This window comes from Dipteris shenzhenensis, chromosome 29 (assembly GCF_047967505.1).
Source record: "Dipteris shenzhenensis isolate YYH24624 ecotype China chromosome 29, Dip_SZ_1.0, whole genome shotgun sequence".
NCBI lineage: Eukaryota > Viridiplantae > Streptophyta > Polypodiopsida > Gleicheniales > Dipteridaceae > Dipteris > Dipteris shenzhenensis.
In genome coordinates this window covers 9,648,803-9,672,334 of record NC_141624.1, presented here as the reverse complement: position 1 = coordinate 9,672,334, position 23,532 = coordinate 9,648,803, and the positions used below count along the sequence as shown (strand labels likewise).

At 43.8% G+C, this 23,532-nt stretch overlaps 1 protein-coding gene across 2 annotated transcripts in view; it reads right to left on the bottom strand.

Moving 5' to 3' along the window:
- Window positions 1-217: 217 nt before the first annotated feature.
- Window positions 218-23,532, bottom strand: part of LOC147882410 (pentatricopeptide repeat-containing protein At4g18975, chloroplastic-like) — a 39,168-nt gene continuing 15,853 nt past the window's right edge. For both annotated transcript variants that reach the window (XM_087401104.1, XM_087401105.1), the window contains exons 4-5: window positions 3,388-3,600; window positions 218-787 (exon numbers count right to left, since the gene is read on the bottom strand). In XM_087401104.1, the coding sequence (XP_087257230.1) occupies window positions 626-787; window positions 3,388-3,600 (375 nt within the window). In that variant the 3' untranslated portion in view covers window positions 218-625. The remainder of the gene's footprint in view (window positions 788-3,387; window positions 3,601-23,532) is intronic.

The following is a 23,532-nucleotide window of genomic DNA, read 5'->3' as shown; positions in this document are numbered from 1 at the left end:
TTTTGGATGAAAATATAGATGTTATTATATGGCGATGTGTTGCTATGCCAGTGAAACCCCCTCCCCTTTCTTCCCTCGCCACCCCCCCACCCCCCAAAAAGTAAAAGATATAGGAACTTCTGTTGCAAACAGTCAATTTTCTGTGCCAATGAAGATATGCATATGAAGGAAAGAACAGCACACCAGTTCTTATCCTAAACAAAGTACATGTGGCAAAACTAATATAATCAAAAAACAGAACATCTCACTTGGGGAAAAATACATTGTAAAAGGCAAATTGTTCACAATACTACGGATGTTGATGTGAAGACTAAAGGAATGGCACGATAATAAAGTTTCAAGTTTCTTGAGAAGCAAACTGGCAGGTAGCTCATCCAAGAAACACGGTGTTCACTAAAATGACATCTTCCCGATTCCAAAATGAATGCTATATACCCAGGCAAACTCTACAACACACACTGGGATGATGCACCCTTGGAAAATTCAGTAGACTAACAAGGGTGTTCCCTCATAATTTTAATACCTGGACATATTTGAAAATTTTAGCACCACGCTCAGTTCCCTTTGCTGAAGTAAAGCGTACTGAAAGGAGCCCACCTTTCCATTTAGCTTCATTAACTCAGATCTAATCTTTCTTGCTTGTGGAGGTGCCACCATCAATAATATTGTACTTGCGTAAAACTTGCATCTTCTTTTCTAGAAAACCTGCTTTCTCATAAGCCCTTGCAACACGTTCAGCAGATTCTGCATCTAGGTTTCTTCCACTTTCCTCCATACTTGTAAATAGCTTCGGACAAAAACAAGAATGAGAAATCAAACAAAACGATTTAATACTTCAAGCCATAAATTATTGCATTCCTTTCCACAGAGGATTATTTAACAATGAGTGTATGTTTGCCATTTCTACAAACAAGAAAGGACGACAAAACACTTGTTATACTACCCCCTTGGCAAAGTTCTTTTTCAAATCCTATGCAGACCTCTTTGTGCTATAGTGGAATATTGGGTCATCTTCATTTTCATTGAAGGAAGGGGTCTAAGGTTCACGCTTCAAAACGTGGAGGTACGATCCATTGAGTCCAAATGTAAGTTAATAGGAACAGACACATCCAACTCTCGTCATTCTGATACTGAAATTTTGGAACGTTGCTTGTTGGAACATCTTAAGATCTTTCCCAATTATAAAACTTCAAAGTTAAAACCCAAAATAAGATTTTGGAGACCCTCAACCTACATGCAAATCAATTGAAAATCAAAGGAAAAGTGATATACTTAAGTGCATGTACATGTGCATGCTTGCTACTCAGAAAGTTTAGGTCACTAGGTTCACGGGAACATGCCAAAATCTTGAACCCACTATACTTCTGGAAATCTGAGTCCAACAATTTCAATGTTTGTAATAATGTGGACATGTCCTTTCAAAAAAAAGACAAGCGCATTGGGATATTAAGATAACCACTCTGCTCTATGGTCCAATGTAGATGCCAACGCTCTAGCCTCCGATGTAGAACTTAGAAGTCAATGGACTCCCAAGGCATCCCCTCATATACCTCACCTTGTAAATTTTGCTTGCACAGCTCTTTTCAGAATGTCTGGGGTACAAAGCGAGTATGCCACCATGATGTTGAAAAAATGGAAATTCCTAACTAAGGCATAAAAGGGAGAGGGGAGGTTTACTTAAATAATAATGGAGGCTTGAGGGCATTAAAGGAGTCACGTGAGATTAGGGAGGGGGAAGGGACCACTTGTGAATGGGGCATTAAATGGGAAGGAAGGTGAAGGGGGGAGGGGAAGGAGGGACCACTTATAATATTACAGTTATCTTTAGAGATGTTACACTACTCTATAGCTTAGTGGTAGAGCTCACGTGTGTGAAATACAAGATTATGGGTTCCAATACCCTCTTAGATATGATTATGGGTTCCAACCCCCTCTTGAATTTCAAATATAATGCGCACCCCTCTTAGATATAGGCTTAAAAGATTAACCTATGCATAAAATAAATTTACCCATGGACAAACATTGGTTAATTAGTCTCCATGGGCCAAAACATAGGAGGAGTAAAGTTGAGTTGGAGCAAGTATGTCCCCATACCATTGATAAATAGGCATCTATGCTGGTCATCTGATGTGAGAAGGAACAGAACCATATTTGGTGGGCTGACCGACTGGTTGGCCAGTTTGTCGCTGGTCAGTCAGTTATGAGGGCTCCTGGCCCTATAAATAGGCCCCAGCATGTGGTAGGTAGTCTACTATTCATTGTGCGTCTCACAATTGACTGTCCATTGGCGCAGCAGGGAGGTTAGGGATCAGGGTCCCAACTCCCCAGTACCTAGAGCAGCAAGGAGGTCCAAGATCTGCAGTTATAGAACGGGATCCACCAGCCCCCAGTTGTGTCTAGGTGCACTTCGACCGTGCCCTAACACAGGTGTACATGAGCCATTTGTCCCATGAGCTACCGGCCTCCCTAGGAGATGATACAGACCTCGCCCACCGTATCAGTGGTTGAAGATGCCGCTGTCAGGTCCTTTTCCACGACTCAATCTACAGCACACTCCCCACCTGGGAAGATGCCCTAGAACCCATGGTTCAATGATGAGTGTCGAGAGATGAAATCCCACCTGATACATGAGCATGCTCTGGGGCACCTTACGAGGACTGAGGCACAACAGATATCATGTCGCCTGAAGAGACGAGCTTTCCTCTCACATAGGATGGATAAGGTGATCAGATCTTTCCAAGGAAGGAACCCCACTTTTGCATGGGGGCTCCTCTTTGAGGGTAAGTCACTCAGCACACAAATCTTATCGACCACAACTGTCAGGAATTCAAATCATCCCCAATAAACATCCTGGAAAAACATCTGTTAAATCATTTTCCCCTTTCGTATTCAAATGCAGTTTGGCATTTTGATTGGAGTCTTAAAGAAAAAAAGCATTACAAAACTCAAGGTGTCCTTCAAGATAATGGAACAGGTTGTGGTCAGTCAGAAAGTTTCCCACCTTCCATTCTCGCCAGGTCAGTGGACATAGCAAGCCATGGGTCACAAACATAACAACATCTTTACATATGAAGTTAAATATAAATCAACATATTAAATTTGTAGTTAAAAGGAGAGTGGGTGAGCACACAAGTGAGCAGAAGTGTTTTAAAATAATAGGTGAGAGCATATGTTTAACAATCACACCCATGACCAAACGCATACACCAGCTCACCATGTCATAACGGTAACTACTTCCAGTCCACAATGGGACATTATAATTTCAAGGAGACCCGGAGGTCTGGAATGAGACAAACACAGCAAGAGGAGAGGGGGCGGAAGAGAGAGACAGAGAGAGAGAGAGAGAGAGAGAGCACAATCACACAAACCATGGAGAAAAATGCTTACCTTAATTACTTCAACAGGCTTATTATGGCGTTCGTGCATAGCCAAAGCATAACACATCAATGTATTTGGAACAGACCATGAGCTTTTCAAAATGGTATTGTTCCAAAGCTCCTCAGCTTCTTCAATCCTCCCTTGCTTGTCTAATGCTATCAGTAAAGTCTTATAAGTCCCAAGTGTTTTCCCTTGTCCTTTACTTAACATCCATTTTGAAAGCTGCATCCAATAAGTATCATCCATTATTGGAACAGCAAAAAGAAAAACCGTACCAGCTCCCCTTGCAACTGGTCTTTAATTATAATCAGCAAACATTTCGACTCCTGCATGCACCATTCTCATTCTACAATTAAACAGAAGAAGATTGCACATAAGTCCCATGTGTTCCTGTCTTAGCATCCATTTCAAGGCTAACCAACCACCGACTACTAATGCATATTTTGACCTTTATATCTTTCAATTCTTACATGAGTCCTTTCCAGAAAGTTCTTATACATTGGACTGTACCTAACACTTGCTTCATTGTGTATCTGATATAAAGAGGCTAACTTAAACAACTTTGCTCCAAGTGAATCAAATCTGTCCACAGTTGGCTGGAACAGAACAGCTCAGGCTGGAACATCTCAAAACTCAAATGCAGCAGCACAAAAAAAGCTCCTGGAGGTGACGCCAGGCTCAAGCCCAAGAAAACAGTGCTGAACTGCCCTGACTTGATTGAAACAGCAAAACAGAGCTGAAATCGACCTCAAATCTGAAGCAAAAGCTTAAAAACTAAAGCAATTGCCACGAGAGCGTGATTTCTGGTGCATGCATGTTGGCCTGCATGTGGGAAGGACCCTGGGAAAACAAGGAGTGAGGTCAAGGGTTGCGTATGTGCTAGAACCCCTAGCATTTGTGCTTTGGAGGCAAATGAAAGGTCTAGGGCCAAGAGGGGACCAAGGAACCTTAGGATTGAAGTTGGTCATTGGTGGGGTTTTAAACAAAAGGCCCCACTAAAGGGGGCCTAGGGGCAAATGAAAGCCCTTGGGGGCAACCTAAGGCATGGGCTGCCACGTGGGATGCCCATGCAGGCCCTTTTGGAAAGGAAGGCCTTAGAAGGCAAAAGGAAAAGAAAAAATGGGCTGGGATTTTCACGCAGAAGAAGAGGCACCGAAAATTATCGCGGGCTGGTGACCGTAAGACGGTACGGAGGTTTTCGGGGAGCTGGGTGCGGACTGTACGGACAGTCCATACGTAAACATTGATGGCGACCATATGGCTGGTGCGTGCAGGCCGTACGGGCATTAATTAGCAGGCTGTACGGATTCGAGCAGCAGACCTAGTACGGGGTGTACAGAAGGTTTGGGCTGCTTGATGGACATTGGTTACAAAGTACTGGCTTCGTGCGGTTGTATGGGTTCCCCCTTGCCCTTTGAATATGGGCTGCTCCTAAGTGGCTAAATGGAGGTTCATCTCAGCTTGATAGGGCATGCTTTGATTCCATAAGGGTGTGGTTGAGCTCTTGGTTAGTGGGAAGGTGCACTGATCCCTTCTAGTGATTGCCCGTGAGCATTGAGCAGGTTTTTGAAGAGACTGCTTGGTAGGATGATTACAATGAATGCTTGCAGAGGTTGTTCATGCTTCTGATCACCGTGGGCAGTTCGGCGATGCTATCGCTCAATGTTTGGGTATTCTGATTTTCTAGGGAGAGTGTGAACTTATTAGGGCTGCTAGTAAACGCTCTCAGTTAAATGCACCGAAAATGGATGCCTAGGGTCACATGCGTGCGAGAGCAGAGCCCCGCAGGGCTAATGTTTGGAATTCTAATGCCTACCGAGTGTGGGAAGAGCACTAAATGCAAGCGGGTTCTAATTCATTGTGTATCCTATTTGTTGGCTTTGGCAAGTAACATGTTCCATGTGTGAATATGTTTTTGATTTCTCTAAGAGATAGGTCACATGCTAGCAGTGGTTGCTAGGCAGATGGCACATCTTTGGTACAGCCTTGTTGTTGAGTAGGCAAGAGTCGGGAATCTATGCTTGGACTAGGAAGTATCCTTGGAACCCCGAGAGGGATGGTACAAGTGTGTGACTGCCATAGTGTTTGCTATGTTGTGATGCCAGTTCTCTTATGGAAATCAAGTTGATGTATCAGGATATGTGCGACTGACCCAAAGGGTGAGAGACTACTGGTCATGGCAGTCCTGGTCAGAGAAGAAAGCTTGAGCATGCTTCTTTTTCTGCTTTGTGTCATGACAAGAGAAATCACTAATCCGTGATTAGTAGACATTAAAACATTATTATATATTATACGCCGATGGTGTAACATGTATTTGTATTTATGATGGACACCAACCGATTTGTTATGGCGGTGGATCGTCTCAATAGATAGGACTAGTAGAGATGGAGCCACTGCTTCAGACGGTCAAATTTGGACATATGATACTTGTTCTATTATTAAAAATGTGCGCACACATGTCTAGGTCCTAGGGGCAATAGGAAGGGAAGGGTGCATTAAGGTGCATTGAATGGTAGATGCATGGGTCATAGGCTAAGGGTAGGTGTACATGGGAAGATGAAACTTGAGTGATCTCAAGCGACATTAATCAAAGGGTATCACCCTTTCATTGTGAATCTCACGTAGCATTCTTCATTCACCTTGCATTCATCCACCATCTCTCACACACCTTGCATGTAGGTCGAAAAATAGAAATAAGCACTCTCACGAGGGCGCTCTTCCCCATTGGAGGGCCAATTGGCATTCAAATTCTGCATGCATTGCACACATTTGCATTCTTGGGAAAGCTGGTTCTTCACATTTGGTATCAGAGCTTTGACGATCCACTACCAAGACGGAAAGAGAAGGGGAAGGATCGAGCATGAGGCAAGGCGCAAGCATGTGGGACAGCAGCCAACGCGGAAGGGAGCCGCACGAGAAGGCAACGTAGAGGAGAGTGCCATGGAAGGCATAGTGGGAAAGTGCTGTGGAAAGGTACGTTTGTGGAGAACCAGTCGAAAGGCAACGTGCTTGCAACCCTGAAGAACTCTACGTGAAACAAGGCCATTGGATGGAACATGTGTGCGTAGACAGGAGGATTACTGAACACATAAAAACAGTCACGCCAGGCTCCAAATTGGTCTACTGAACGCAAGGAAATCATCAAGGCTACCAGGATCCGAAAATGGGAAGAAGGATTGAATTAGAAACTCCTGAGATAAGGGCTTTCTCTGATTTTTTTTAATCTTTGAACGGGGAACGGGATGTCCTAATGGGGTGACTCCCCCCCGGGGCAAATAGACCCTTAAAACTCTTAAACCGTGGGGAAAAGAGAACCCCCGTTCTCCCAAATGAAAAGTCGGATTGGAACAAGATTTTAAGAGGGTGATCCACCCATCAAGTACCCCCTATAACGGTATCTGGAGCTCCAATCCACTCAAAATAGGTAACCCAAACGGAGCGCACCAGTTTACAGCAAAAATACAAGAAGAAAAGCCTAAAAGAGAAGGAAGAAGAGGTCATTTGAAGTGGTTTTTTGACACAAGCGAAGCGGGAGTCGGATAAGTATCACCAACTCTACAACACTTGACTTTTGCTGTAAAATAAACCCCTTTTCTGAATTACAACAAGTCATTTTCTCTCTTGTATTGCTAAAAGGAAAGAATGGAAGGAGAAGGGATATTTAATAATGAACATGTCGTTTTTCCTCCACTACCAGAAGGAGATAGGCAGAGAACACCATCACCTCCGCCTGAAGAGGATAATGTAGATGAGAGTTACACACATATTGAGTAATAACCCACGTATAGAATTACCTTCATCTCTCCTTCAAGAATCTCTCGATAGGGTGTTTCCCTTCAAAAATGAAGGGAGAAATGAGTCCATCCAAGAGCAAGGCGTTGAGTTTACACCTTTAACTCAAAAGCCCATACATATGGATTATAATCCAAGTAATCCAAGTGCAAGAGGGAGAGAGGAGTCTCCCATTGATAAGTTGGTTTCTCATCTTAGTCATATGATTGAACAGTCCATTATGACAAAATTAGGGACTAAGAGAGTGCTGAATTTTGGGGATGACGATTTAAGTACCCCCTCAAAGAGAGCTGAATTCCAACCCCGAGAGAGAATAGAGTTCCCAAAGTATGATGGAGCAAGAGAGGCGGATAAAATCCTCAATTGGATTCGCCATTTTGAGCTATATTTTGCCCATCAAGATAAGACCGACCATGAGAAGCGTGCTCTTGCCATACTACAGAAGGATGCTTTGATTTGATGGTCCTTATCACAAACGGAAAAGAGCCTATTCTTCAATGGTCCAAATTTGTAGAGCAACTTAAGGCTACTTTCATGCCTCCGAGGCATGAAGAAGAATTGACCTTCCGTTGGGAAAGGTTCAAGCAATTCGATAACGAGAGTAGCACTGAATTTACAGCTAGGTTCTGGAAACTCTCTTTAGAGTTACTTGAGAAGAGCAAGGATGATAGAAGGAAGAATTATTTAGCAGCCCTAACCCCGAAAGTGAGGTATGAGGTTGAAATGTTCAACCCAACCACCTTGAAAGACCTCACTAAATTGGCTGAGATTGCTGAGAGGAAATTGAATGCTCGAAAACCTTTCGACAAAGGAAAAGAGAAAGCTATTGTACAAAATGTTAACAGCCAATCACGTCCTGGATGGATACCATTTCCTTCCATGACTGACAATGAGAAGAAAAAGCTAATTAAGGAGAGTAATGTTTTGGATGTAAGAACCATAAGCCAAGGCATCCATGGCATAAATGTCCTACTCTATTAGCTAAAATTATCAAAACGAATTCTGTAAAAGGGAGAGGCAAAGCATCCACGCAGGAGAGTGACGCTTCTACCTCCTCATCCCAAGACTCTACGGTGAACATAGAACCAAGAGTAAATGCTATCCATTCAACCAACACTGGTGTATGGATGTGTGAAATGAATAGAGAGTATGCATATCCATTATAGAGTATGGATAGAGAATAAAGAATCTTCTCCTCCATGTAGAGCGTCTTATGGGATGAATAGGGCTGAAATAGAAGAGTTGGAAAAAGAGAGTGATGATCTATAGTCTCTATAGATTAAGAAGCTCTTCATCACAAAATCATCTATAGCCAAGGTCCACCTAGTTCAATCAAACATTTGGGTGAGAGAATCGTTTTAGTACTGACCAGTTTGTTGAGAATATGTTTCAGCTTATTGAGCAGGTTACTATAAAGAGATTTCAGCAGCTTCGTATTCAGAAGAGCATTCTGAGCATGAAGAGATATTGAAGAGGCAATGCAGTGGTACTTCTACATTTTGAATATTCCACATCAAGAGGAATCAAAACTTGAAGATGAGATTTAAGATTTGATTCAGAAGAGATCGTGTACTACTAGGAGAAGACTATTTGCAGATTATGAAGAGGAGATGCAAATGCAGAAGTAAAAGAGAAGCGTACGCAAGAGAAAGAGACAAGAGAGGATCCAAAAGAGGACTTCTGTCCATTCAAGCAAGAGGGAGTGTCACGACAAGAAAGAAAGAAAGAAAGAAAGTTTATTAAAGTCTTCGGGAGACCTTGAAGGTCTATGAGACTAAAGATAACTGATACAATGAGCATAACGGTGGCGGTCTCAAAATGGGCCAGCCAACCGTTTCTACAAAAAAAAGGTTATGAAGAACGGTGTGTCTAGTCCTGATACAAAACTTATGTGTCTACCTCCAGATGATACAAAAAAGAAGGGGGGGGCACCAAAAATGGGACAGAGGGGGGAGATACAATATATATGTGCAGGTGGTGATCGTCAGAGACCAATCATAGAGGGGCCGTCAAATGGGAGGCCGGAAAAAACCCTGCGATAGATGATTGGCCTCTGACATCACACGGCCTAGTCAAGCTCGGTCGTCGGGGGCGACGGGTGGCCCTGTGGATGAGGGCAACGGTAACCCCAATGGGGCGGGCAGAGAGCGAAGACGAGATGTCATGGACCCGAATGTGTGAGTCTGTCCGCTGGCGTAGCTGTCGTGGCATTAAAACATTATTATATATTATATGCCAATGGTGTAACATGTATTTGTATTTATGATGGACACCGACCGATTTGTTATGGCAGTGGATCATCTTAGTAGATAGGACTAGTCGAGATGGAGCCACTACTTCAGACAGCATCAAATTTAGACATGTGATACTTATTGTATTAATAAAAATGTGCACACACGTGTCTAGGTCCTAGGGGCAATAGGAAGGGAAGGGTGCATTAAGGTGCATTGAATGGTAGATGCATGGGTCATAGGCTAAGGGTAGGTGTAAATGGGAAGATGGAACTTGAGCCCTTTCATTGTGAATCTCACGTAGCATTCTTCATTCACCTTGCATTCATCCGCCATCTCTCACACACCTTGCATGTAGGTCGAAAAATAGAAACAAGTACTCTCACGAGGACGCTCTTCCCCATTGGAGGGCCAATTGGCATTCATATTTGCATTCTTGGGATGGCTAACTTTTTGGGCCCTAGTGACAGCTATGGGGAATGTGGCTAAGTGTGGTCACTAGAGACAGTTCCGGGCTGTGTGCAAGCTTTTGACACCTACTGCCAACAGTGGTGAGAGCAGTAAATAGTAAAGGCTATGCAGCGTATGTGGATGCCCACTGGGATGTGGAATGCCCCAGTTGTAAGAAGATGTATCCTTTATGTAGCCTGCAATTCTGGGACTCACTTAATTAAAGAAATACCGCAAGAGGCGCCAAGGTTTGGGGCCAATCTGTGTCTTTGTTTTCAGTGCAAGGGCACTCTAGCTCCCAATCTGCTAGTCATACTTTTTGCTGAATTGTTAATGTAACAGTGTTGACTGGTTACTTGTTAGTTTTACTGCCCTTTGATTTTATTGAAGGCCGATTTCAGCAAATAGTAGTCAAACAGTTCGAAATGGTCTTCACTAGGCAGCTGCTCGGCCAGTAGTACTAGCTATTGATGATTCATTGGCGTGCACCTGTTTGGCACGATTTCATGCAAAGTTTAGACCATAAGTATAGCTTGACTTGGAGTTTATTGATTGAAGTACATTTGCTAATACTTTGATAGTTAAGTTTGACAAAATGGATAGAAGCTTTGACACAAGGTTGATGTAGTTTGAAGTTTAATTTGCTTCATAGAAATCTGACCATTATTTGTGTCAATGCGAGCTTTGAAGGAGACAGGCCATATGTTACAAAATCCAACTATAGCCCAATCTCAAGCCCATAACCCCAACCTCTTACAACGGGAACTGACCCTCCTGAGGCATTTAATGGTATTCATTATAGTGAAGTTTGACAGCTAGAGCTTAAAATTGAGTCTCTAGAAAAGAAAATCTCTCATATAGATGACTCTGAGTTGATTACTTAACCAAACTATTTGAAGCTCAAGCTTAGCAGGTGTAATGAAGGGGGAAAAAGGGGCCAATTTAGAGGACCTTTAGAGGCCTCTTAGGTGGGAAATGTGGAGTGGAAAATGTGAAGGGACTATATGAGTCCCCATCCACCCCTATTTGTACACTTTTTGATGTGACATCTAATCCTATCTACTCTCACCTCCTTCCTCCTACGTGCTGCCTACACTCTCTCTCTCCCAATCTCTCTCTCTTTCCTTCTCCCTTCTCTCCCAATCTCTCTCTTCCTCTCCCTCTTTCCCCTTTCCTCACTTCTCTCTCCTTCACCCTCTTCCTATCTCCCCCCCCTCCAATCTGTTGCCCCTTGTCTCCTTCATTGCATTGGTATCAGAGCTCTGCTCTCTGGCACCTTTGCTTCGCTCTTTCACCCTTCCCAATACTATGCCACCACCAACCGATAACACTCAGACAGGGCTGTAACAACGACCAGCTTATGTGCAATAAAAGACTTGTGTGCTAAGCTAGCAAACAAGCAGCGCACACGCCAATCACACAACCTATAGCCTAGATTAAGAACTTGAGAATTAAGCGCACAAGGTGTGGCTGTGTAACGCTAGGCATGCAGTTGGCAAATCAGGCCAGCAAGCTCGACGCCAGCATCGCCAAGGGCTTCAGAATCATCAAGCTGTGGCAGGAGATAGCATTTGCCAAGCCAGTCTACAACTGGGTCTCCCAATGCACAAAACTGCCTTGAAATGGGACTGAACAGCTTCACAATGCTGCAGGAGGGCTCCGAAATGCAGCTGGACAAGGGTTGTTTGCAAGCCTCCTTCAAAAACGTGAAGTCCTGGAAGTTAGGGCTCCTAAAGAATAGGTACACGGCTCAGAAATCGTTAAGCTTTTTTGAAATGCTCTAAGAAGAGATGGACAGCATAGAATTGTTCCAAGGAAGAGTCGCACAGCAAGAGAAGGCTCACACAACACTTCAAGAATTGTCACAAAAGTCACACATAAGGAGATAGGCGGCAGCTGGTGTTCAACAAGTCAATTGGAGCAGAAGCTGCTACATTCTTGCAATATAAGTGCTTCAAACTGCTTGGGAGAGCACAAGGAAGCTGGAAACATTCTCTGCGAGTGCAAGAGAGCAAGAGCTGAAGCTGAACTAAAGTCTAATTGCAGCAAAAATGTTGGATTGAGCCAGAGGGTACAAGCTTTCATAATGCTAGTCCTACACCCTAGACTAGTCAACTCATGTTACAACAAGAGTTGACTTAGCTAAAGTGAGCTAAAAGGTCTTGAACTAACTAGTACTAGCCTACAAGGCCATACCACCCCTGTGGCTGCCCATGTGGCCTCTCTGAATTCCTGCCAGTACACCTACCCCATGTCCTCATTTGCTCACAGGCGGGAAGGTGACCCTTCAATCTCTCTCGGAGTCTCATCAATCATAGGTGGACAATATTGTGGGACAGACATCTCCTCACCGGGCCCCACCGGACATGTGACGGCCACAAAACAGAGGAGCGGGGTCTATGAGGCGCAAGATATCGAGACCCTCGCTTGCACCATCTGGAGCTGTAAAGGTACCTTATGGTCAGAGCCTAGGAAATTCTAGGAGTCCTACACAGGACGAGACATAGTTTTTTATACATAGACACATCAGAGCCCAAAGCATACCTTACCGATAGTCAAGGGATACACTTGGGAGTCAACTTATAGGGAGGAGACGAAAGAGAGATGTTGAGTACATGATTCCGGCGAAATGGACGTAATATATAGATCACACCTCATTGGGGCGTTCTCAGTTGAGAGGAGGGACCCGCACTCTAGATTCCTCTGGACCCGATTACGACGCAAGCTAGTCCAGATCTCTTCATAGCGGTCCATGGTTGTAAAACGCGTTAAGACACGGCATGTCAGACATGCTTCAGACACGATTGTCTAAAGTGTCTTAAAGATAAGACATGTAAGACACGCCATTGCATCGTTTGAGACCACTGTGTTGCTGCGGTCGTACTTCCAACCGTTCGGATCATGAAAGACGCTTGTGTTGGCAATTGTACGAGCCTCATCTCTTCTTGTTGGTAGGAGGGTAGCATCATCAAGTAATGCTTATAGTGGTTTTATTGACACAAGGTCATGGTTTTGTTCATTGGCATATGTTTGAAGTATCTTTTTAGAGTGTTACGGTTGGTTGGTAATGGGTATTGGACACATGTTGTAATTAATGTCCTCACTCATACTTTGATTTAAAAAGTTTTTTTCTCCTTGAATTGCAAGATGCCATGGCGAGTGAGACAACAAGAGAAGATCTAACAACCATGCAAAATTCAGTGAGCGAAGTGTTATTGAAGCATTTAATTATAACATACTCTCACAAATTACACCATCTGAGAATTTACCCAGCTATTTTGATTGTGGATTGACCATGATCGATTAAATTGTACAAATAGAACATGCAAACTTTGACAACTTGTTACATTTGTTTTAAAGATACATGTCATGGTAATTTTTAAATTCATGTGTATAATACAAGGACATTCCAATCGAAATTGTGATCATATGGGTCAAGCTCAAAAAAGATGTAGCTTATGTTCAACAACATGTCTTCATTTCCTCAATGGGTCGCATTGCCACATCCTCGTTTACATTGAAACTATGCATTTTTGTCAAAATTGCTCCCATGGTAGGTCTCTCCTTTGGATCAGTCCTGCATAGTGAGTTTCCACAATCAACCAAGAGCTTGACTGCAATGTCTCCCTTCCCCGAGTTATCACTAAGAGCTCCTGTAGAATCTATGAGAAAGCTGGCAATTTTCCTAAACAGCCAACCAACGGCAAAACAATCCGACTCTAGTGCCCATGCGCCCCTAGGATTTGCCTGTGTAGTTGTACACTCGGCCTCCTTCTGCTCCGACATGCCAAGATTCTTCGCCAGGGGATCTGGTCGGGCAACATCTATCCAGATAAAATCTACCAGGTCGTATGACTATAACACAAACTCCATCACCTGCCAGACGCTGTAATTAAGCCCATCCGTGTTAGCACTTAGCCCTAGTATGAGCCTTGTAGGTCGGGTCAACTCTATGAGTTGACTTGACTTCTCTAGTCAACCATATGGTTGACTTGGGCACCATTTAGGCCACCCTTTCTATTTTTCTTTTATCCATTTGAGCAGTACTACATTTTGCTCCAGCTTGTTGTTTGCTTCCCGCATTCCACTCCCGTTCCACAGTGATATCAACGCACATTCTCTTGCTCCTACCTCTCTTCCCTCGTGCTCTCCCATTGCTCCTACCTGCCATTTTGCTCCAACTCACTCCGATGCCTCATTTCATCACCGGAAACTTGTTTTTTGAGTAGAAAAACTGTCCAGCCACTGTTTTTTGACTTGCGTGCGATGCTGCCAGAATTCCATACGACTTGTCAGAAGTTGATTTCGAGCATTTTAAAACTGTTTTTTGAGGTTTTTCTTCAGATCTGGGCTCTTTTCAGTCGTTCGGACCTTCCTCCGAGTGCTCAAACTTGCTCTAGCACCATTTGGCTGGAATTCTCTCCCTCTTGACTCAAATCTGCTTGGTACAGTTGGATTTAAAGCTTTTCACCCTCTTTTATGTTACGTTTGCACACATTGCAATGACATTGAGGTGATTTTGCTCTAAAGATTGGGGCTTTTGTGTCACATTTGCAGATTTTACAGTGACATTTGCACCTTTTGGTCACATTTTGGGGCTTTTGCAGTATTTTCCTATTTTGACCTCATTTCCACTGCGACACTGGGGATTTTTTATCTATTGCTGACAGATTGCATGATATTTTTAGATTTGCATATTATTTTATCACATTTGCTTCCTTTCAACAAAATTTGGGGCTTTCGGTCATTTGCCTTAAATTTGACAATTTTGCCCTTCCAGAAATTGGGGGTTTTGTCAATTTTGTTGAAATTTGCAGTGACATTGGCTTGGTGCAGCCAATTTTGGGCATTTGGTAAACATTGACATGCAGGAGCATTAACATTGGCTTGGTGTAGCCAATTTTGGGCATTTGGTAGACATTGACATGCGGGAACATTGACATTGGCTTGGAATTGCAGCACATTCAATCACATTTGCAACTTGTAGCACAATTTGGGGCTTTTCCCAATTTGCCCTCTTTTTGGCATATTTGCACCATTGGTGCAGCTGTTTACAGCCACCTCTGGATCTACTACTACTCCAGCCACATCTCCTACACCCGAACAGGCCAGATGGGATGGTAGAGATGCCCAAGCACATTATATCATTGCTTTTTCAGTCAAGAGACATATCATTCCTCACATTTGATCTTGCAAAACATCAAAGGCTGCGTGGTACATCTTGGCTCACCTTTACCAGGTTCACAATGAGGCACGTGTTGCTTTCTTACGCAGGCAATTGAAGGATGTCAAAATGGAAGAGGGGGACAGCATGGATGCATACATCACAAAAATCAAGGATTTTCAAGAGCAGCTCATTAATGTGGATGAAATTATTTCAGATGCTGTCCACAACACTCAATGTACTTCTTGAGTCCTACCAGGGGTTTGCTACTACATTGAGGTTGGTTGCCATGGGCAATCCCAACACTTATACTCCTACAGGAAGAGCAGTCTCGCACAAATCGTGCTGCCTCTCGAATTGCAAATCAGGCTTTTGTCGCTAATCACAAAAATAAGGGAAAGAACGGGTAAAATTACAGCAGACCCAAGGCTTTTGGAGGCTCATCTACTACTGGATACTCATCTAATTCTGCCCCGTCTGATGCAAAGAAGAAAAACATCAAACGTTTTAATTATTGCCGGAACCCAAGACATGACATTTCTGAATGTCGCAAGCACACCGCTTCTAAAAAGAAAAAGCAAAAAAAACAACTTGCTGTCACTATTGTTGCTGCTGCCCCAAATCATGGTCATGAGGCAGCAAACATTTGTAGGCTATCTCATGGGCTACCATAGATGCCACTCATACCTTGATATGAGCTTTGTAGGCCTAGTTATAGTCAGTTAGGACTATTGGTACAGTTAGTTTATGTATCATCTATGTCAGTTAGGACACTTAGTCCAGTTAGGACAGTTAGCCCTAGGGTTTTGTTATGTTGGCTCTGCCTTGAGCCTCCACACTTCAATTTTGCAGCAATCTATTACAACATCTCGTTTTTCTCCATTGTGCTTCCATTTTTGACATTCCATTGCTTCCAACACCCAACAGTGGTATTAGAGCACATCGGGAAAACTTTCCCAAGCTGTTTGGCAGCCTCAAGAGCTCTCATTCCTGCTGGTCTTGCTGGTTTTCACACTCCCACGAGTGTTTGAGGCCTTTCCAAGCACTTCTGCCGCAAAAAACCTCATTTTATCGCAAGAAGACCACACTTTGGAGCAACTATCGCTAAGGGAGCTGTGTTTCGGTGCATTTTCCAGCCTGCTGCAGCTAAAACGACCACACATGTGCATTTACAGCAACTGTACGAAATCTGTACAACAATACGAAACCTGTACGGCCATCAGTACGCACTATACGGACAACGGTCGCCTGCATTTATTGCATTCCAGACCCTGTACGTACCTGTTTCGCAGCTGTACGGACCTGCTGACATGCATTTAATGCAGTACAGAATCCGTACAGCCCAGTAATGGCTGTACGGACCTGCTGCGCCTGTATTTAAGGCTGCACGGACTGTGTATGGACCTGTCAGCTGCATTTATTGCAGTACAGACTGCATCAGCAAGCATTTACTGCAGTACGGAGCTGCCTCAGGTGCGTGCCAGCTACATTGAAGGTTTCTCAGCATTTTGGAGCTGCCTCGAGCTGCATGCCGGCGTTTGGAGCCATTTGCAGCTGCTGAATTGATTTGAAGACTTCTCTTTGAGCCCTTCCCTCCTCATTTAGCATCCCTTTGCCTCGGGCTACGAGCTTCTCTCCATTTCTACCTGCTCTCCTCCTCGTGGGAGCAGTTCTTTTGCGGTAATTCTCATTTCCAGCCCTCATTTGCTCGCTTGCAAAGCCTGTCACTGCCGTACATCATTGGGTAAGCTGTTCTTGCATTGGCTTTTTCCAATTTCTGCTTCATTTGCATTTTGGAAAGGCCTCGTGTTGCCTTTGGGGATTTTTCTTGCAACAGGTACACCTTGGGACAGCAAAGTCTTTTGCACGCATAAGCTTTGAAGCTTGGGCAGATTTTTTGCACTTGATTCTAAGCGGTTGCCTTTGTCTCATTTGCTTTGCCAATTGGTGCATTTGCCTTGTATTTTAGCACCATGTCTGATGGCAAAGATGATTTGTTTGGGCTGATTGGGGCCGATGACAAGCTTGATGGCACCAATTACCCCATGTGGTCATACATGATGAGACATGTTTTGGTTGCCAAGAATCTATGGCATTTGTTTCAATTGTTTTAGGTTCTGAGGCGAGGCCTACACGCACTGTTACTAGTGCTACACCTGCAGCCTCTGCTTCTTCAGGTGATGGGTCTTCAGGTGATGGGTCTAATGCTACAGCTAGGACTCCTGCACCTCCTGCTCCAAATGCTTTGCCTCCTTCACAAGAGCAAATTCAATGGGATGGTCGTGATGCCAAAGCACATGCATTGATTGCTCTTTTAGTGAAATGGGTTATTATCCCTCATATTCGGTCTTACAAGACAGCTAAGCAAGCATGGGATCAGCTTGCATCTTTGTATCAAGAGCAAAATGAGGCGAGGATTGCCTATCTCCACAAGCAATTGAAAGATTTAAAGCTTGATGAGGGTGGTAGCATGGATGCCTATCTCACTAATGTGAAGGATTTAAAGAGCAGTTGGCCAACATTGATGAGATTATGCCTAATTCTCAACTGATTTCTAATACCCTTGATGGGTTGCCTGATTCATATCAAGACTTTGCTACTACATTGAGGTTGGTTGCAGGAGGTGATGCCAATCATTTCTCATTTGACCAGCTTATTGCTCTTCTTCTTGAGGAGGAGCAAAGTCGTATGAATGGCAATGCTACTATGGCTAGTAATCAAGCATTTGCTACCCATCACAAACAAAAAGATAAAAGCAAGGTTTCACCTTGCTGATCATACACATGGTGCCTCTTCTTCAGGGGATAACAAAAAGAAGAAGAGATGTAACTATCTAGGCATGATATTTTTTAATGCACGAAGCACATAACATATTAAAGGAAAAAGAAAGAGTCTGGTCTTGCAGTATCTGATTCTTCTAGTGCAGAAGATCGACATGAGTTCGCTAATTTCGCACAAGACCACCATTGGGCTTTCTTGGTTACATGTCAGTATAATCCTAATGTTCATGATGCTTGTATGGCAGTTTCAGATGTTCATGATGCCTGGTTCTTTGATAGTGGTTATTCAACTCATTGGAGCTTATAACTAAGGGAGGCATTGTCACATGTGCCAATAATGCATCATATACCGTGAAAGGTATTGGGCAAGTTGCTCTTACTTCTGCCTCTGTTGGTATTGTCACTCTAGAGCATGTGCTTTATGTTCCAGGCATTCGTAAGAACCTCATTTCTATTTCAGCCATTGCTACATGTGGCTTTCAGGCTATTTTTGATGGTGTGAGGTGTGCAATGTATGATGTTACACATGCCTTTATCTTGGTTTTGGCTGGCACATTGTCTAGTGGTCTTTATAGACTTGATGCTTCTGACAAATGTTCAGATGCTGCACTTGCCAATGCACATGCCTTTGCTATTGATTCTACCATGGCAGATACTCATTCGTGGCACGAGAGGTTTGGACACCTCAATTTTGTAGCCCTGGTGAAGTTATATACGGAAGATATGGCTGTGGATCTTCCCAAAATGCATATATATGCCTACCAAACATGTTTGTAAACCATGCTTACTTGGTAAGATGCACAGTGCTGCGTTTCCCAAGGATGGGAGAGTTGGTGCTTCACGCAAGCTTTATCTGGTTCATAGTAATGTTTGTGGACCCATGAGGGTTACAGTGTTAGAATTATAGATATAATTCAGCAGTGACCAATGTAATATAATAAGCTAGTTAGGGGCACTTTTCCCTCTTTAAGAGGTTTTTCCCCCTAACCGCAGTTACTTCACTAACTATGGTTAGTGACTACTAAGGTTTTGTCACTAGGACAAAACCTTATCTTTCACTCTTTGAGTTGTACACTCACACACTCTTCTATTGCAACTCAGCTTTCAGCTTCCAAGCTTCCAGCTCTCGCTCTCTCTTGCTCTCTCTCACTCACCATCTCCTCACATTTGGTATCAGAGCGGGTTCAAGAGCTCCATGCTCCCTGCTCCCTTCAGCTCCTACTCTTTGCCTCCAGCTCCAACCTCCCCGTTCAGCTCCAGCTACAGTCTGCGACACCTCGTCCGTACAGTCCGTACGACTGTACGGAATCCTGCCGTACAGCATACTACTCCGCCGTACAGATATGCTCACCGTACATCGTCGTCCGTACTCCGTACGCCGTACATCGTCATCCGTACAACGCCGTGCAGATCTGCTCGCCGTACATTGTCGTCCGTACTCCGCTGTCCGTACGCCGTACCTCGTTGTACGTACTCTGTACGTCATCCGTACAGCTTCTGTCATCTGCAGTCCGTACATTCGTACGGTCATCCGTATAGGTCTTCAATGCAGAGTTTTATTTCTGCAAGCATTGTTTGCAGACAGCCATTGTTTGGCTCAGTATTCTGGGAGTACATTTGGGGCATTTTGTATGTTGCAGACATTTCAATCATTGTGTAGTTTCGGAGCTACACTTGGAGCAAAAATTGCAGATTTTGTCTGAAATTTAGGGCTTTCAGTTCTGCAGTACAATTTCTTGAAGAAATTTGGGGATTTTGTGATTACACTGCAATTTTGCAGTAAAATTTGGGGCTTTTACAGACAGCGCAATTCTTGCAACATTTGGGGCTTTTGTTCAATTTGTCCCTTTCCGGTTGCAATTTCAGGCCTATTTTGAGGCTTTTGTGTTGGGAGAGCAATTTTTGGAGTATTCAGTTCATACTGCCTTTCTTGGAGTGTTTGAAGCACTTTTGGCAGATTTTGGAGAGTTTTTTATGCTTGGACAGATTTCTGACAGTGCAAGTACAGAAATCTAAGTTGCATTTACAGCCCGTGCTTGGCTGTGTTTTTTTCGGGAGTTGTGCATTTCATTCCCAGTAAGGGAATTCAGCTTTGTATCTGCTTCAATCTTTTTCTCAGATATGGCCCATCAAAATCAGAATGAGTTCCAATTCGGTGGTCTTTCACAGGAAGACAAGTTGGATGGTACCAACTACTCCCTCTGGGGTTTCATGGTACGCAATATTCTGATTTCTCGCAATTTATGGCATTATGTCAATGGGGATGAGATCCGACCAGCAGATATTGCACCTGCTACCCCTCCCCAGCAAGGAGGTGGAAGAGGTCGTGCACAGGGTGCAGCTGCAGGACAAGTTGTTGGTGCAGCTACAGTCACTACTCCAGAGCAGAAGAGATGGGATTCACGGGATGCCTTAGCTTTGTCATGCATCTCTCTTTCAGTAAAAAGATTTATCATTCCGCATATCCGGTCGTGTAAGACCTCCAGGGCAGCGTGGGATATTTTGGAAAGCATGTATGCAGCTCGGAATGATGCAAGGGTATCTTTCTTGAAAAGAGAGTTGAGAAATACACATATGGAAGAGAATGACTCCATGTCAGTCCACCTCACAAAGCTACAGGATCTCAGAGAGCAATTGTTAAACATAGATGAAATTATTCCTGATTCACAGATGATTACAACCACTCTGAATTCTCTTCCTGAGTCTTATCTCAGCTTTCATACCTCGCTGAACTTATCATTGAGGGGGGGTGCAAATCCTCTCACTTTTCATGAGTTGATAGGACTTCTGCTTCAGGAAGAGCAAACCAGGAAAAATTTGGCCTCACGTGCAGGTGAACAAGCCATGCTCTCAAAATTTAAATCAAAAACAAAGGGACAGGCAAAGACATCAATAAATCAGCCTTCCAGTGGGTCAAGACAGCCTTCACAAAAGGCTAAAAAATGATGCAAGTAAGCCCAAGAAGAAGGGTTTTTGTCACTATTGCAAAAAACTAGGTCATCACATAGCAGAATGCAGGAAAAGGCTTGCAAAAGAAAAGAAAAACAGCTCAGGTATGGCTGTTTCAGATTCAGCTCCTCATGCATCTGACAGTGGGGATGCTGCAGCCAACTTTGTTGGACAGGATTATGCTTTTTTCTCTTGCATTTCAGATTCTAGGTTGGCTGTTCCAGATGCTCGGGATAGTACAGCCACTTGCAGTGATGATACATATGCATTTTTAACTTGCAGTTATGACTCTTCTACAGATGCATCTGCTTTCAGTGTCAATGAAACACTGAACACTTGGTATTTTGACAGCGGTGCATCCAAGCACATCACTTCTAGGAAGTGTCTTTTTACTTCCTTGCAGCCACCTCTCGTTGGTAAGAAAGTCACTTGTGCCAACAACTCATCATATTCAGTACGTGGCACAGGAGATGTTGAGCTCACTGCCATTGATGGCTCAATTTTCAGACTTTCAGATGTCTTATATGTGCCTGGCATAACCAAAAAGCTCCTTTCAGTGTCCACTCTTAACAGAGGGGGATTTCAGGTCATCTTTGAGGATGACAAATGTGCTGTCCGAGACAGGGAAGATGACTATGCCTTAAGGTTATCTGGTACTCTGCTGCGTGGGCTTTGTCAGCTTAATATTTTTGAGAAAAGAGCAGCCCATGCTCTTGCAGTTTCTACCCCTACAGCTGCCATGCAGAATGCAGAATTATGGCATGCCAGATATGGCCACATGCATTACAACAGCTTGATGACACTTCAGAAGTTTTCCATGGTTGATGCATTGCCACCTCTTGAGATACCTCCTCCACATGCCTGTGAAGCAGGATTCTTGCCCCCTCCACAGGTAGTGGAACAGGTGGTGTAGCAAGAAATTGCAGACATACATGCAGCAAAAACAGTCCCAAACTGGCTGTTACAGACTCTCAAGGAGAGTAAAATTGATGCTCCGTTATCTGGCAGGACTCGCAGTGCAGCAAGGCACATGGAAGGTGCTAATTCAATGGAATCAGCATATGCAGGTACTCTCCTTGATGAGGAGGAGCCTGCCACATTCGAAGAGGCAAAGGATAATGTGCATTGGATGAAGGCCATGCACGATGAGGTGTAGTCCATTGCAAAAAATCAGACTTGGGATGTTGTAGACTTGCCACAGGGTAAACATGCCATTGGCACACGATGGGTTTTCAAGGTCAAACGGAAGCCAGATGGCTCCATTGACAGATATAAGGCAAGGCTGGTTGCTAAAGGCTATGCTCAGAAAAAGGGCATAGATTATGAGGAGACATTCGCTCCTACATCCCCGATTGACCACCATCCGATCAGTTATTGCAATGGCTGCACATTTTGAGTGGAATGTTCATCAGTTGGACATAAAAACAGCCTTCTTAAATGGGGACTTGCTGGAAGAGGTGTATGTCAAACAACCTCCCGGCTTTGAAATTACAGCAAATGCACTTCAAGTATGCAGGCTCAACAAAGCTTTATATGGGCTGAAACAGGCCCCTCGTGCATGGTATGCCAAGATACATGCCTTTTTGACCAGCAAGGGGCTGCGCAATAGTCCTACTGAGAGCACCCTCTACATCAAGATGGATGGGGGGGAAATTTTAGTCATCCTTCTTTATGTCGATGACTTACTGCTCACAAGGTCCAATGAAGAAAAAATTGCAGATTTCAAAGCTGATTTGCAAACCAACTTTGACATGTCAGATTTGGGGCTGCTTCACTTTTATTTGGGGATCCAGTTCTCTCATGAGAGACGTGGCACTGTTATGTCTCAGTCCAAGTATGTTCAGAAACTCTTGGACAGATTTAACATGCATGAGTGTAAGCCCATAGCCACTCCCATGGAGCCGGGGCTGAAACTCACAATGCATGATGCAGGAGAATCAGTTGATGCCACACTTTACAGTCAGGCTGTTGGATGCCTCATATATCTCTGCAACACTAGACCTGATATTCAGTTTGCAGTATCTCAGGTGAGCAGGTACATGCACAGCCCAAAAACTATGCATTGGCAGGCAGTTAAGCGCATCTTCCGTTATTTGCAGGGCACAAAGTCTTTTGGCTTGCTATTTCCCAAGGGGGGTGACTTGCAGATGCATGCCTACAGTGATTCAGATTGGGCTGGTGATTATGACACTAGGCAGTCCACTAGTGGCAATTGTTTCTTTTTGGGTAAATCTTGCATTTCCTGGCTGAGCAAGAAACAATCTACAGTGGCTACCTCATCATGTGAAGCTGAGTACAGGGCAGCTTTCACAGCAACAGTTGAATGTGTCTGGCTGCGACGTCTATTTGCTGATCTACATCTATCTTTGGAGAGTCCTTCTCCAATTCTCACTGATAGTCAGAGTGCCATTGCAGTGGCAAAGAATCCAATGTTTCATGCTCGCACGAAGCACATTGAGGTTCACTATCACTACGTCAGAGAGAAGTTGCATGCAGGAGAGATCAGTATGATCTTTGTGTCCACACATGACAACGTTGCAGATATTTTCACCAAAGCACTACCACGTGAAAACTTTGAGGCATTTCGCAGTGCCCTGAACTTATATCCATTTGGTGATTGATCAGCCTTGTACATGACATTGGCACTGCAGGGAGGTGTTAGAATTATAGATATAATTCAGCAGTGACCAATGTAATATAATAAGCTAGTTAGGGGCACTTTTCCCTCTTTAAGAGGTTTTTCCCCCTAACCGCAGTTACTTCACTAACTATGGTTAGTGACTACTAA